Source organism: Epinephelus lanceolatus, chromosome 16 (assembly GCF_041903045.1).
Source record: "Epinephelus lanceolatus isolate andai-2023 chromosome 16, ASM4190304v1, whole genome shotgun sequence".
Lineage (NCBI taxonomy): Eukaryota > Metazoa > Chordata > Actinopteri > Perciformes > Serranidae > Epinephelus > Epinephelus lanceolatus.
Genome location: NC_135749.1, coordinates 28,998,569 through 29,012,207, shown reverse-complemented (window position 1 = coordinate 29,012,207; position 13,639 = coordinate 28,998,569). Strand labels below are relative to the sequence as shown.

Genomic DNA, 13,639 nt, shown 5'->3' with positions numbered 1-13,639 from the left:
TTGCAGAAAGTTTGGATATTTCTGCACGACACTGTAGGTGAAAGCGTCAAATTGTGCAGGAGAATTGGCTTAACAGCTTCACTGTGAAGTCAGTCTTCGTTGTCCCCCTTACGGGTAGATAATTCATTTATTTTAATAGTCTCCCATCTGCAGTATCGCTGAATATTCAACAGCAATTTCCTTCAACTCCTGCACTGTATTAGATGTTTTATGTATGACTCTGTAACAGCTGGCACAAGACTGTCATTAACTTTAGCACCATACATTTCTCTCCTTTTTGAATTCAGATCCCATTTACTTCTGGCAGCAGACAGCAGAGGACATCACAGTGTGTGTGCGCATGCTCGAGGGAGTCACCAAAGAGGACGTACAGTTCAGGCTGACGGCAGACAACATCAGGATTGGAGTTCAGGGTTTCCCTCCTTTACTGGAGGGCCAGCTGTACGCATCTGTAGACCCTGAGGCAAGCGCCTGGATCATCAAAAATGACAAAAGGTGTGCAAAGGTGTTGCTGTTTCATTTCAGTATTTTAAGGAGCAGGAATAGCTATGAGACAGGAAGTCTCATGTTACATTACAACACTGTTTCAGTTTTTTTTTTTTTTTTCAACTCCAAGGAACAGTTTGCATCTTCTGTCTTGTTTATTCTCCAGTGTGTTTGCTTTCTTTCACAACCTTATATCAAAACTATAGATTTCACAAACCGTATAGTCAGCACCCCATGAATCTCAGAACAGAGAGTTGTTTCACTTTTATATGAATGTATGGAATATTGACTATGTGCAGTATTCATGCACCATTCCAGGGATTTTAAGGTCCACTGTGTAGGATTTAGCGGCATCTATTGGCAGAAATGATTAAAAATATTCTTGACTAAGTTTTTATTAGTTTATATTCACCTGAAAATAAGAATGATCATTTTTTCATTACCTTAGAATGAGCCATTTATATCTACATAGGGAGCGGGTCCTCTTCATGGAGTTCACCATGTTGCACTACCATGTTTCTACAGCAGCCCAGAATGGACAAACTAAACACTAGCTCTAGATAGGGCCATTCGCATTTCAATGTTGGCTACTGCAGTTCTCCTACACCAGGCATATCTAAAGTCTGGCCCATTGTGGCCTGCGGACCACTTCCAACTGCCCTCGACTTGACTTTAAAAGAAACACTGTATGTGACCCGCCACGCAATATTCGTTAATCAAGCAAGAGCCCTTTTTTCCCTTCACTTCACAATGGCAGACCTACTGTATCAAACAGTTTGAAGACATGCATTATGCTGATTGTATAGATCCTCTGAGTTGCTGGGTTAACGATGTGTGTGAAGCATACACATTGTGCCAAAAATTACACTAAATATCTTTTATAAAATGTCTTCAAAGTCTTCACTACATGTATTACATGAATCTGGACAGACATTGATGTAAACTGCAACTTAACTGGTAAGCAGAGGCATGCAACTGCAGGAAAGTAATTCTATGTTTTTTCCCAACACTGAATCACAGCGTGTGTGGCTAGGTAACAAGACCTCTCTGTAAATTGACACTTTTCTTGTGTACCCTGTGACCATGGTAGCAAGCAGTGTCCTTGCAGGGTCTCTCAAGGCAAATTGGTCCCAGGTAATGAGCCAGACCCAGAGCATTTCAAGAAGTCTTATACATTAAATCAGCCACACTGGGAACGAGTCACCTCGCCTTGGAACAGGGAGATTAGGACAAACTCCTGTAGCAGGCTCCAAGTGGAGCTTTCAGGTAGCTCTCTCGCTGAAGCCCATTTTCTGTTTACAGAGAGTATGTCGGTCGGTTTCAGAGGTTTCCCAAATTTCTTCTTTTACTGACTGACGATAACAAGACAGGGCTTCGCTCAGGCTTTGTTCAGGAGGTGAGGAGATTTGCTGACTTTGACTTCCTGAAAACAGTCTAAGTGAGGCCCTGCCGTGTTATAGTCGGTCAGTAAAGGAATAAAATAGGGAAACCTTTGAAACCTACCAGCATGCCCTGTTGGTAGGTTCTGTAGACAGAAGATGGGCTTCAGCGAGAGAGCTAGTAGCTGGTGTCAGGGTTAGCTCCACCCTCTTGTCTAAATATGGTCACTACTTGCTCCAAAAATCCAATAATGTGATGGCAAAAAATGCTAAACTCAAGGCTTCAAAACAAGAGGCCACAAACCAATGGATGGCATCATTGTGGCCACATTCATTATTTTATTCAGTCTGTGGGTGGCTCACTTTTTTTTAAAATGTGACTAAGGTTTGTGTTCCAATTATTGCAGTGTACTGCTGAACTGGAACTCAGAGCTGAAAACCAGCTTCAGGTGGATTCATGCTGTCCTAGTTGTGGAACAGTGGACCAGCTCTTTTTCTATTTTTTTTTTAATTACATCCACCATGATTCAGTGTTACAAAACAATAAAACATAGGCCAAGGGATGGAGGGTTGAATACCTTTTCATAAGCATGGAATCTGTTAATCCAGTAGGTAATGTAAGTTGAGTCATATCCTCTACTTTAAGACCTTTTATCTGTCTCTGTCAGCTCTCCATCTCTGCTTCCTGTTTCTTCAACACGAGACCTTCAGTGCTCTATGCAGCATAAAAACATGTTACATAGCCTGTTTGTACGTTCTCTGATAATCCTTGATACGTTTAAAGGTTGTGTGTGTGTGTGTGTGTGTGTGTGTGTGTGTGTGTGTGTGTGTGTGTGTGTGTGTGTGAGGGAACAAGAGTATGTCTGCGTCTGTGACTTGTGTGCAGAAAAGAAAATTCTAAAAATAATGTGGTTCAGTTGAGGAACTATGAGGTGGACATGGGTGTTAATCTTCCGCATTTTGTTTATTTTTTATTTTGCATTCTTTAAGCTTATTCCTACTTACGTACCAAAGATAAACTTTACTTACATTTGGCACTTGGTGGATCAGAAGTCCGCATAGTGACCCTCTCTCTTTGCCTGCTGTTTGGGTGCTGTGTGCATCTAGATGCCCTTTAAAAAGCTTTGAATATCTCAGAAAATCTGTTTTACCGTACATACACAAAGGGCATCATGGCAGCCAACAAAATGTAAAACGGATGTTTTGATGTGTTTCTTAGATGGAAATCTAGCTGGGAGAAGCCCATATGTTTTTTGTTTTTGTGTTTATGCATCCAGACTGCCGTGTAAATGCAGAGGAAAACAATACTCCAGTTGTTTTTATTGAGCATGTTTTTCCATTCCAGTGGGTTATGCTCTTTATAGACAGGCAGCTGAGCACCATCCTGCTTTCCTCTGTCTCAAAACTGAATTAAGAAGCTGCCCATTGTTCCTCTTTCATATCTTGTCATTGTTTCCCAAATATAGAGCTGCTTGATAACATCCAGCAGCAAAATAGAGTATGAGTGATATTTACTTCTCAAGGCCCATGGTCACATTATTAAATTGAGGCTGCAACATGTGCACAAGATGTCATCATGAAGTAGTTGACTTTTTCATGCCTAAAAATATTGTTGGAATCAGAATTTTCTACAGAGTAAGAGGTAGAACTGAAACCCTAAGTATTACATTTCTGAGATGTAATGTTGATTGATTGATTACGTTTATTACCAGAATTCATTCTGAAATGTGTCTTGCATCCAATACACTTGTTTCTCATCACAAAATGCATTACAAATTACAAAAATATAACATTAAACATCCATCAGACAAGAAAATATACCATCAGACATGTGACATGTGCTATATCAAACATCAAAGCAGCTGTGGTGCCTCCAAGTCTCTGCACTAACAACTATTCAACATTTTAATAGACTGAGGAATAAAAGTGTTCCTCAGTCTGTTCAATCTAACTTTGGGGACTCTGTATCTCCTGCTGAATGGCAACAACTGATACTCTTCAAATAAAACATGCGATGATCAGACAAAATTTTGCCTGCCAAGGACAATATTCTTCTAGTACATGCGGCTTTAAAGAATGGCTCAAGTGTTTGACCTACAATCTTAGAGCAGATATTTAGCAGTCTCCCCAGTCGAGCTTTAAGTTGTACTGAGACAGAACTATACCATACACTAACTCCCTTGGTTGTGTAATGTCATACATTACATTTAATCGTGATGCCAGCAATTCTGCGTATTAGACCTTTCATCTTTCCTCACTCTTTTTCATTGGCAAAGAGCAATTTGGAAAATATTTAGGTAAAAAACGTTTAATTTGTCTCTAACCACAGCTGTTGTTGGTCAAAATGACGAACATCATAATCATCTGGAGCTAATTAACTGTAATTCCATAATGGCAGAAAGAAACTTTTGTCTGTTGTCTGATTGCCTGAGAACAGAATGAATCATGAAAAATACAGTTTAAAATTAAGCAGGTACCACCTGTTATTTTGGTGTCTAATGGCCGGATAACACTGTGCGATTTTGGGCTGTCCTAGACGAAAGATAACCATCGTGGGAGAAACATAGCAATATCTTTGGTCGTGGCTCTAAACGGTGGTCTTACGTCGCACTGTGAGACAGGTTCAAGGATGGCCATTGTCAACGTCTTGCAACCAAAGAAAATCTGAGATAAAATTCTGACGGTGTCAGAAATTTAGGATGGCTGTCTCACAGTGTGACAGCTGCTACGACCTACATCTACTAATCAACCAATAGAAATGCAGCACGAAATGACACAATGGTCACTGCGACACCGGCGCTAAACCCAAACAAATGATCACTTGCCATGGAGGTAAAACGAACAAAAAGAAGTCTGTGCAACTCCCAGAAAGAGCAAAGTTTGGTGGAGCTGTGGCAGCAGAAGCCTTGTTTATTTGATGTTTCCTTCAACTGCTGTCATGACCGCGAGAAAAAAGACGCTGCATGGAAGGAAATTGCGGAGGAACTGCAACTTCCAGGTGAGGAAGCTACGTATGGTGGCGCAAATGGATGACGTACGCTGATGTGGTGCATGCTGATGACGTTGCATATTGACGTATGTCGTAACCTGCGATTCAGTAGTAAACAGCCATCGTACAATCTGCACACATCAAACTTGACATCGTACCAAAGTTTATTAGATCCACGTCTCACAGTGTGTCATGCAATGGTCTTATAAGATTGCTAAAATCGCACAGTGTATAGAGGGCATAAGAGACATTTAAGATATTATGCTACTTAAAACTAAACTGTTCCTGCCTTCTCAGCCAGCAAAAGGTGATACGAGATCTTTGAGTTTTAGGTGTTTATAACTTAGTTACCTGCAAATGTTGCTAATAAAAGCTAAGCCTAAGTAAATTTGTAGGGCTGACACCTTCTGGTTAGTTGGTCCATTGGTCGATCATTGCGCTCTGGACAACCAAATTTTCAGTGATCAGCTGGTGTTACTTTCATAAGGCTATGCATCCGTTCTCACCACCGTGCGTATGTTAGTAAATCAGAACCATTCTAAATTGACAGGCGCGTGTCCGCGATCTGCAATCAGCATACTACCACGCCCCCATTTCTCCATATAAGGAAACCGCTTGCTTAGAGTTGATTCATGAATGAAGGAAGCGGTTACGCGAGGAGAGAAGTAGTAAATTTCAGTTTGTTAGAAGCGATGGCGCCGTGCCATGGGTCATTGTAAGATTGTGGAGGACACAGCATGCCAGGATGATCTTGCACACCTTCTCAGGGGTATAAAGTAGTTTGCCACCGGCCGTATCTGATCCAAACACATCCAACGGCCCTTAAGCACGCCAAAAGTGCACTCTACGGCACGTGTGTGGGCATGTATGTTATTATAGCGCACCTCTTGAGGGGTTTCAGGGTTTGCGTATGGTGTCATCAGCCATGTTTTAAGGCCATATGCCCAGTCACCCAAACAATATAACATTTTAACATTAACGGAATAGAGACTTACTGAAAATACTAAATTAAAACAATTGAAATAAAAGACTAGAACAAAAGATGCTCACCAACAAGCCATCCACTTCTCACAGCCCCTGCCTCCAAACGCATTCCCACTGTACTGTTTTGCAAAATAAATGAGTCGTGGGTGTCTCCTGGCCAGCGGGCCACAGCCTTAAGGATATGGCAGTCGGCATTACAGATCATCTGCACGCTGATGGAGTGATAGTTTTTCTGTTCATGTTATTGTTAATATTTTAATTGTCACAATGATGAGGGTGAACGTGTGTCAATTTCATGGTAATTTAATCCATTTGGCCAATATATTAGTAAATTAATTATTTTAAAAAATGTTAATTAAATCTCTTTTTCATGAATGTGGTTTTATAGACTCTGCATGTACTTAAAAGGTATGTTTGCATTTTCTAAGTCAGTTCGGCCTTCCTCATTTGTGCGTACGCATGGTCTGAGGCAGTTCTAAATTTGTTCACAGAGTAAGAACAAATTCGGGTAAGAAAATATTGATGAATCCCGGATTTGTGCGTCAAACGATCGTATGCACAGTTTAAGCACAGATTTGTGCGTACGCACTGTTTGTGAATGAGGCCCAATGTCTGGAAGAAGATCGGTTCCAAACTAGGGATCTCTGGTGAGTAGGCTATGACACAGTGCTGGTTATGATCGCCCAGCAACCGCAGGCGCAACCTCTCTCCGTGTCCTTGACAGGCACAGAGTAGGCACACGAGTAGCACCCAACACTTGACTTCCTGTTTTCCAGGTGGTCAAAGGTGGCATGTGTCTCAGCCCTAAGCCCTTTACAGGTGCAACATTTTTTCAGTTGACAAGCTTCGGTTGTGTCTGGATGCTATGATATGGAATATCTGCAGGAAAAAAAATGTCAGCACAAGATACAACTGTAAGTACTTGCTCTGGCTCTTGCTCTGGATAAAGGGAAGGCTAAAGCACATAGCAGTATTCCTTTCTTATCTATTAATCCTCTCCTCTGTTGTTTTTGTTGTTTAGCAGTTGTGCATGAGGTTATGGTTTGTCTTTGTGGTATTTGTCCTGCCCTTCTACCATTATGGTTGGATGGCTGGCTAAGATTTGACAGTGACTACCATAGTGCACTACCCAGAGTTGAGCATTTTTAACTCTACATGGCACTACCAAGTCCCATTTCAGCGCTGGCCTTTGGAAAAATGTGTGCAAATCCAATGCATGCAGAATTATTTTCTCCACTGACCAATCAATTGGTTGAAAAGTGGATAGAATTTCAGTCAACCAAGATTTTCTTTAGTTAACTACAGCCCTATACATTTGATTAGGTATTCAAGACTTGATAAAATGTTTTCAAACTATAGATTAGACAAAACTGATTTCAGGAATCACTGGCATGTTCCTGGACCATTTTGAATCAGACATGTAGCGCCTCTTTAAAATTTAGATGAAAGCCTACTGTATGAAAACTTGTATTGTGAGCAGATGTTCAGCTACAGAGAAGACAGAACATAAAACAAGGGAAATAGTGTATAACCATAAAGTAAAAGTTAACCTTTTTTACTGTTTTAAAACCATTATTCTGCTAAATGATGCAGTAAAGTTAAAAAAACAAAGTGATTTTTATTGTTTTTGTTCTGATTTTTGTCACTAACAAATGTAAAAATGTCAGGTCACATGCTTCTAATAATTGCACATGGTGCTGCAAACTGCGATGCAGTTCATCCATTCTGCCTCATCACCATTCAGACCATAATGCATTGGAGAGTACATGATGCATTCAGTACCAGAAAACATGATAAAGCACCAACATCCAGTAGTTTATTATACTGTCCTTGCTTAATGGAAAACTGCAAATGGTGCACTATGACTAAATATAGTCAGAATCTCAGCTGACAGAAAAAATATAAGATGAAATCACTCTGGGCAAAATACACACATGAAAACATATGCATAGCAGAGGAGAAATGAAAATGTAATTCTGATTTTATTCTAATTTATTCACATTCCCCTGAATCCATAAAGACTGATCGTCATTGCCATAATTTAGTGAAAAAGTGAGAGTGAATGAATAGGCTCAGCTGTCCTTGTATTCATTGTGAAACAGCATTCAGTGTATAGATTTAATGCGCAGAAAGACGTAACATTATGCAGACTTCACAGCTGCAACCTATGAGAAGCGTATCATTTGAAATACTTGTGTAGGCATTTATTTTCAGTAGTGAATCTAACTAATGGTCAATTGTCACAATAAGCCATGAAGAAACAATGACTGATGTTTGCATTTATTTGATTTTCAACACAAAAGTAAGGAATTCTGTGATTTTTTTATGTCATTGTTAACATTTTTGAAAACTTTGGCAACAAATCTAAATCTCAAAACTAGCTATGCACCTAACAATTATTTTTGCTATAGATTAATCTGCCCGTATTTATCAGATGATTAATTGAGATTTTTTTTTTGTTAAAACTGTTAAACATTCTAAATACAGTTAAAAATGCCCATTACAGTAATGTTGAGCCCAAGCTGATGTCATCACTGTTTGAACAACAGTGTTGTTCAAAATGTTACATACAATATTACATCCTTAATGTAAAGTTATGTACGTAATGTAAATTTACATTGGTTAGGTTTAGGAAAGTAAGCCTACGTAGGCTAGACTTAGGAAAGAAACATGGTGACAACATACGTTAACTAGCTCAAAGTTCAATATGTTCCTTATTGGACACGATCACCGGTCTCCTGGTGGCAAGTCCTCTGTTTGTTTGACCCAAACACAACCCTACCCTCATTCCTTATATAGACTTTCACTCTGTCTATTATTTCCTTCTCTACTCCCGTCAGGACATTGGTCACATGTTTGCAGCCCTCCCAGTTCAGTGTAACTCAATTCACTTTTATTTAGCCCTGGTTGGCTCTGGGAGGTGCGGTGGCAGAGCCAATCAACTGAAGATTAACAACGGCCAAGAGTTGGGTGGTGGTCAGCAGGAGCAGATCCAGGACGCTGGATCTGCTGCTGAGCCCTTCCGAGGTGTCGTGGGCTTAAATTAACGAAACACCAATGAAGGGGGGTGCCCACCTGCGGACCCACTGTAGCCACACAACTCTTGCCCAGCTGAGTTATGGGGCCAAGTCCTCCAGTTGGTGCCTTGTAGGGAAAAGAAGAGGAGAGAGCGATGCTGCTGGTCCACAGATGGTGCAGGGCGGAGTACCTGTGAAGGTGGGCCAGGTGCGATAACCCATTGTATTTTGCATATAAAGCCCAATATCACAAATCAATATTTACCTTTAACAGGGGACAAAATGGTAAAAATCTCAGGAAGAGCAGCTGAGGAGAGATCCCTGCTCCAGGATGGATAGATGTGCAATAGATGATGCGTGTACAAAACAGATCAACATAATAAGTTTATAGAAATCCATCCATATATGACTCATTGATGATCAGCAGTTTGAATGAGAATCAGCGTGTTTTTATTTGTATCTGTGTTCATTTGAATGTGTCCTCAGCCTGGAGGTGACCCTGCAGAAACGTAGTGAGGGACCAATGTGGTCGGAGTTGGTGATGGGGGACAAGAGAGGGGAGTACATGATGAGTGATGAGCAGGCTGCCCTCATCCATGAGAGACTGACATTCCTCACCTCTGAAGACTTGGTAGGCTATTTTAATAGCATTTTACTGCTTTTCTGAATTTGATTAAAAAACAACAACATTTTTTGCACTTTTATTTATTTCTGCAAAAAAACCCGAGACTATAAATTTATTAGAATTCTTTTTACATTGTTTAGTATTAGATTGAAATTGTAAGGTTTTTTTCTAGCCAGTAACAAATGCTTTTAATCTTGTTTCAATCATATTTTAGCAATTGTCAGAATATCACATTAAATAATTCAATAGCAATTATGATTTTTTTTAAATAACACTTTTACAGGTCTGTCATTTCTAATAATTAATATATAATTTACTTGGAAGTTTTGTGGAAAGAACAATGTAATTTGATGCAAATTATAGGGGTAATACAAGTGCCCTTTAAAGTTGCTGTTCCATCTAAAGGAAAACAGTAATGCCTACATACAAATAGAGACAATGTTTTTATCCTACTTGAATCTTCATCAGGTTAAAATGTTTGAAAAGTTAAAATCACACCTATGTTTATACAGAATGCACACTGGTAGGCTGACGTGCTCTATGCTGACAGGCACCATTCAGAGTTCATTCATTCATTCATTTTATTTTATTTCAAGCAGTACAGCATTTTTACAACATAAATGACCTGCATACAACAAAAACCAACAAGGCAAACACCTTGAACAGGAAATATGCAGGTTCAATATTCAAATTAAACTCGAAAAGGAGTGGGAAGAAGAAAACTTATTTAATCCCACCCCCGTTTCTCATCAACAGCTTAACACATTGAGTTAAATACTTCCTCTTGTCTTTTAACATCAAACCAGGAAAATGAACAAAAAGGCCTATACCAGATTCTAATAAACTTATTCCACAGTATTTGTATTATATAACCAGAATGTGTGTGAAAAAAGGAACAATGTACATTCATGATGGTATTACCACGAGTGACAGTTAACCGTTAACTTACATTATATAATAATTACATACCAGCAATGGTAAGAAAACTACAATACCACTAATGGTAAAGAACAGCACATACCAGCAATGGTAAGAACAACAATACCAGAAAGGTAATGGACAATACATACCAACTTAGTGAGGAACAACAAGCACACAAAAACATTTTAAGGCAGAAAATTTATTTAACATAAGTATTAAGACCCGCTCTCTTTATACTGTGACCAGACCATATGTTTATATAACAGTTTAAATCTGTGGATATTTTGGCATTGCTTGTGTTGGATATCCAGACTGTTCCAAAGTTTCACTCCACATACAGACACACAAAAACTTTTACGAGTGGTTCGAACTTTAGTAATGTGAAATCTCCATATCCTCTCAAATTATGAATTCTCTCCCGAATTGTGAAAAAATGTTGTATATTACTTGGTAGTAATTTGTTGAATGCTTTGAATAAGATTATTGATGTATAATATTTTACAAGATCATGGATTTTTAATAGTTTTGACTGAATAAACAGATTATGAGTGCGTTCTAGAAATCAAACCTTGTGAATGATCCGCACTGCTCGTTTCTGTAATGTGACTAATGGATTAATTGTGCATTGGTAACTGTTTCCCCACACTTCAACACAATACATGAAGTATGGGAGTACCAAGGAGCAGAATAAAGTACGGAGTGCATTTTCATCAAGGAATAGTTTCACTTTATTTATAATTGAAAGGCCTTTGGAGATTTTTGTTTTTATGTGTCTGACATGGGCTTTCCATGATAATTTACTGTCTATTATAACTCCTAAAAATTTATTCTCATCTACATTTTCAATATGGACACCTTCAATCATTATCTGTAGTTCTGAATTGGTTTTAGAATTTCCAAACATCATTGCCTTGGTCTTATTTAAATTTAATGATAATTTATTATTGTCCATCCACTTCTTCAGTTTATTTAATTCCTCATTTACCGTGTTTACAAGTCCATTATAATTATTACTACTAAAGAATATGTTGGTGTTGTCTGCAAAGAGTATGAGTTTTAGCGATCGAGATACATCAATTATGTCATTAATATAAACATTGAATAGTTTTGGTCCCAGAACGGACCCCTGGACCACAAGAAATGCCAACATTTTTAGATGAATATAGTCCCATTTTAACATATTGTACCCTTCCTGTTAAGTAACTTCTTAACCACTCCCCGGCAACCCCCCTAATACCATATAGTTTAACTTTGTTGAGTAGGATTGAGTGGTAAAACAGTTGACCAAAAAAGTTGAATAAACTACAAGGAAAAAAGTACGTAGGGACAAAATAGTAATACAAAGCCCATGGTACCAAATATCAAACTTATCTTAATTTATAGAACATTATATCAAAATTCAGCATCTATATATTATATTATATAGTCTACATAACTTGCATTCAAAACTGTATTGAGTGAGAGGCAAAACAGAAGAAATCTTTAAAACATGTAGAGAACTCTAGACTCTAAAATGTCCTTGTTAAAAATAGATAGGTCAAATTCAAATACGGAAAAAACACACCTGTTAGATTAATAAACAAATGTAAATTTTTACAGATACGTGTGTCAGGGTCTAGAAAAACATAAAAACATGTACACTGGGAGAGCCATCATGACACAACCACCATTATTTATTGTAGAGAAAATGTTTAATCTCATACTCTTGATTCAGAGCTCTGTGTGGGTACAAGAATCTGGAGAGTGAAAATATATGACAAATACATTTGTTATCAAATAAATATTAATTTACCATTCATTTAGTATTGGTACATGGTAAGTTACACTAGCAGTTAACTCATAAATTCATTGAAAGCATACTGATTAAAGACTATGGCCATTTTCACTATTAGTACCAAGTTAAAGCTGCAGTAGGTAGAAAGCCTGAAAACAGTTAATTTTTGAGTCTCATCTGAGTTAGGTTTCGTTCGTCTCCGCCCTGAGCCCCTCCTACCAGATGAGCACACGAGTATTTTATCCTACTTGGTTCTATTTCTCCCTCTCTGGGAGCCTCGGCTCTCCCTCACCGCGCAGCAGCCCTCCCCATCCCTCCCTCGCGGCCCCGCACATACTCCCGAGCCTCGCTCTCCCTCACCACGCAGCAGCCTGCCAAAACAATGTTGCCTACTGGAGCTTTAAACAATTATTTTTTAGTGAACTTCAGAAGAAAATTATCAGGAAATAATTTTGAAATTATACACCTAATACAAAGCATTACCACATTTTGTTATGGATAAAATTTACAAACTCTACAATGCATAGTTTATTTAATTTTAATCCGCACTATCAACATACATTGTGATCAAGGCCATTTTGTAGAAACTCAGTAGGAAACGGTTGATGAATGAAATGAGATGGAAACTAGGGATGTCCCGATCCAGCTTTTTCACTTCCGATCCGATACCGATATTACAGCCTGGAGTTTTGGCTGATATCGATACCAATCCGATCCAAGCGCGTATTATACATATTCACTTATTTTGTTGTCTGTCATGTTAGAAAAGGTTTGATCAAGCAATATTACTCTAACAAGAACAACTACTTAATTGGGTTAGTTAGAATGATCCACAACAGTTGGTATGAGAAACTGACCTGTTTATTGTTAACAGGGTTAAATAAACAAACTTTAAATTTGAACATTAACATTAAATAAAAAATATAGCTGGTTTGCTTTGGCCCCTTAATAAATAGAAAATAGATCAACACAAGAAATCTTTAAAATGTCTAACAATGAAATTAAAATAGCAGCAAGACTCCACACACTTGTGCTTTGCTCCCCTAATAAATAAAAAAGATTAACACCACAAGACATTGTTGGCATTTAACAAACAATGCAGCCTTTCCTTTTCAGTTATTTTAGTAGTGTTTTTGTAGTCCATCCATGGCTCCAATTTCACTAATTGTGCCCAGAACAGTGCCATCAGTGCTCTTTACTTAAACAGTAAGAGTGTAAACCAAATAAAAATATCACTCTCAAAAAACCAGAGCAGAAAACAAATAGTCAGTTAACTAAGTTGACCGCTACTCTTCCTACCCTCCTGTGTCTGCCGTCTGCATGCTGGCCTGTTGGATTGATAGTAAGAGCTGGAGCGGATCACTGGAATGGACTGCTTGACTTGCGGAGCGCTGGGCTGGCCGGAAAATTCCGTGAAAAACTGGATCGGCATTTTTCCATGCAGTCCGATCCGATGCCGATGCC

The 13,639-nt window shown here is 38.7% G+C and overlaps 1 protein-coding gene across 1 annotated transcript in view; it reads left to right on the top strand.

Annotated features, from left to right (window-relative positions):
* Nucleotides 1-13,639, top strand: part of nudcd1 (NudC domain containing 1) — a 75,195-nt gene that overhangs the window by 38,038 nt on the left and 23,518 nt on the right. Inside the window, exons 6-7 of the mRNA XM_033637657.2 lie at nucleotides 288-495; nucleotides 9,342-9,486. Coding sequence (XP_033493548.2) covers nucleotides 288-495; nucleotides 9,342-9,486 — 353 coding nt within the window. The remainder of the gene's footprint in view (nucleotides 1-287; nucleotides 496-9,341; nucleotides 9,487-13,639) is intronic.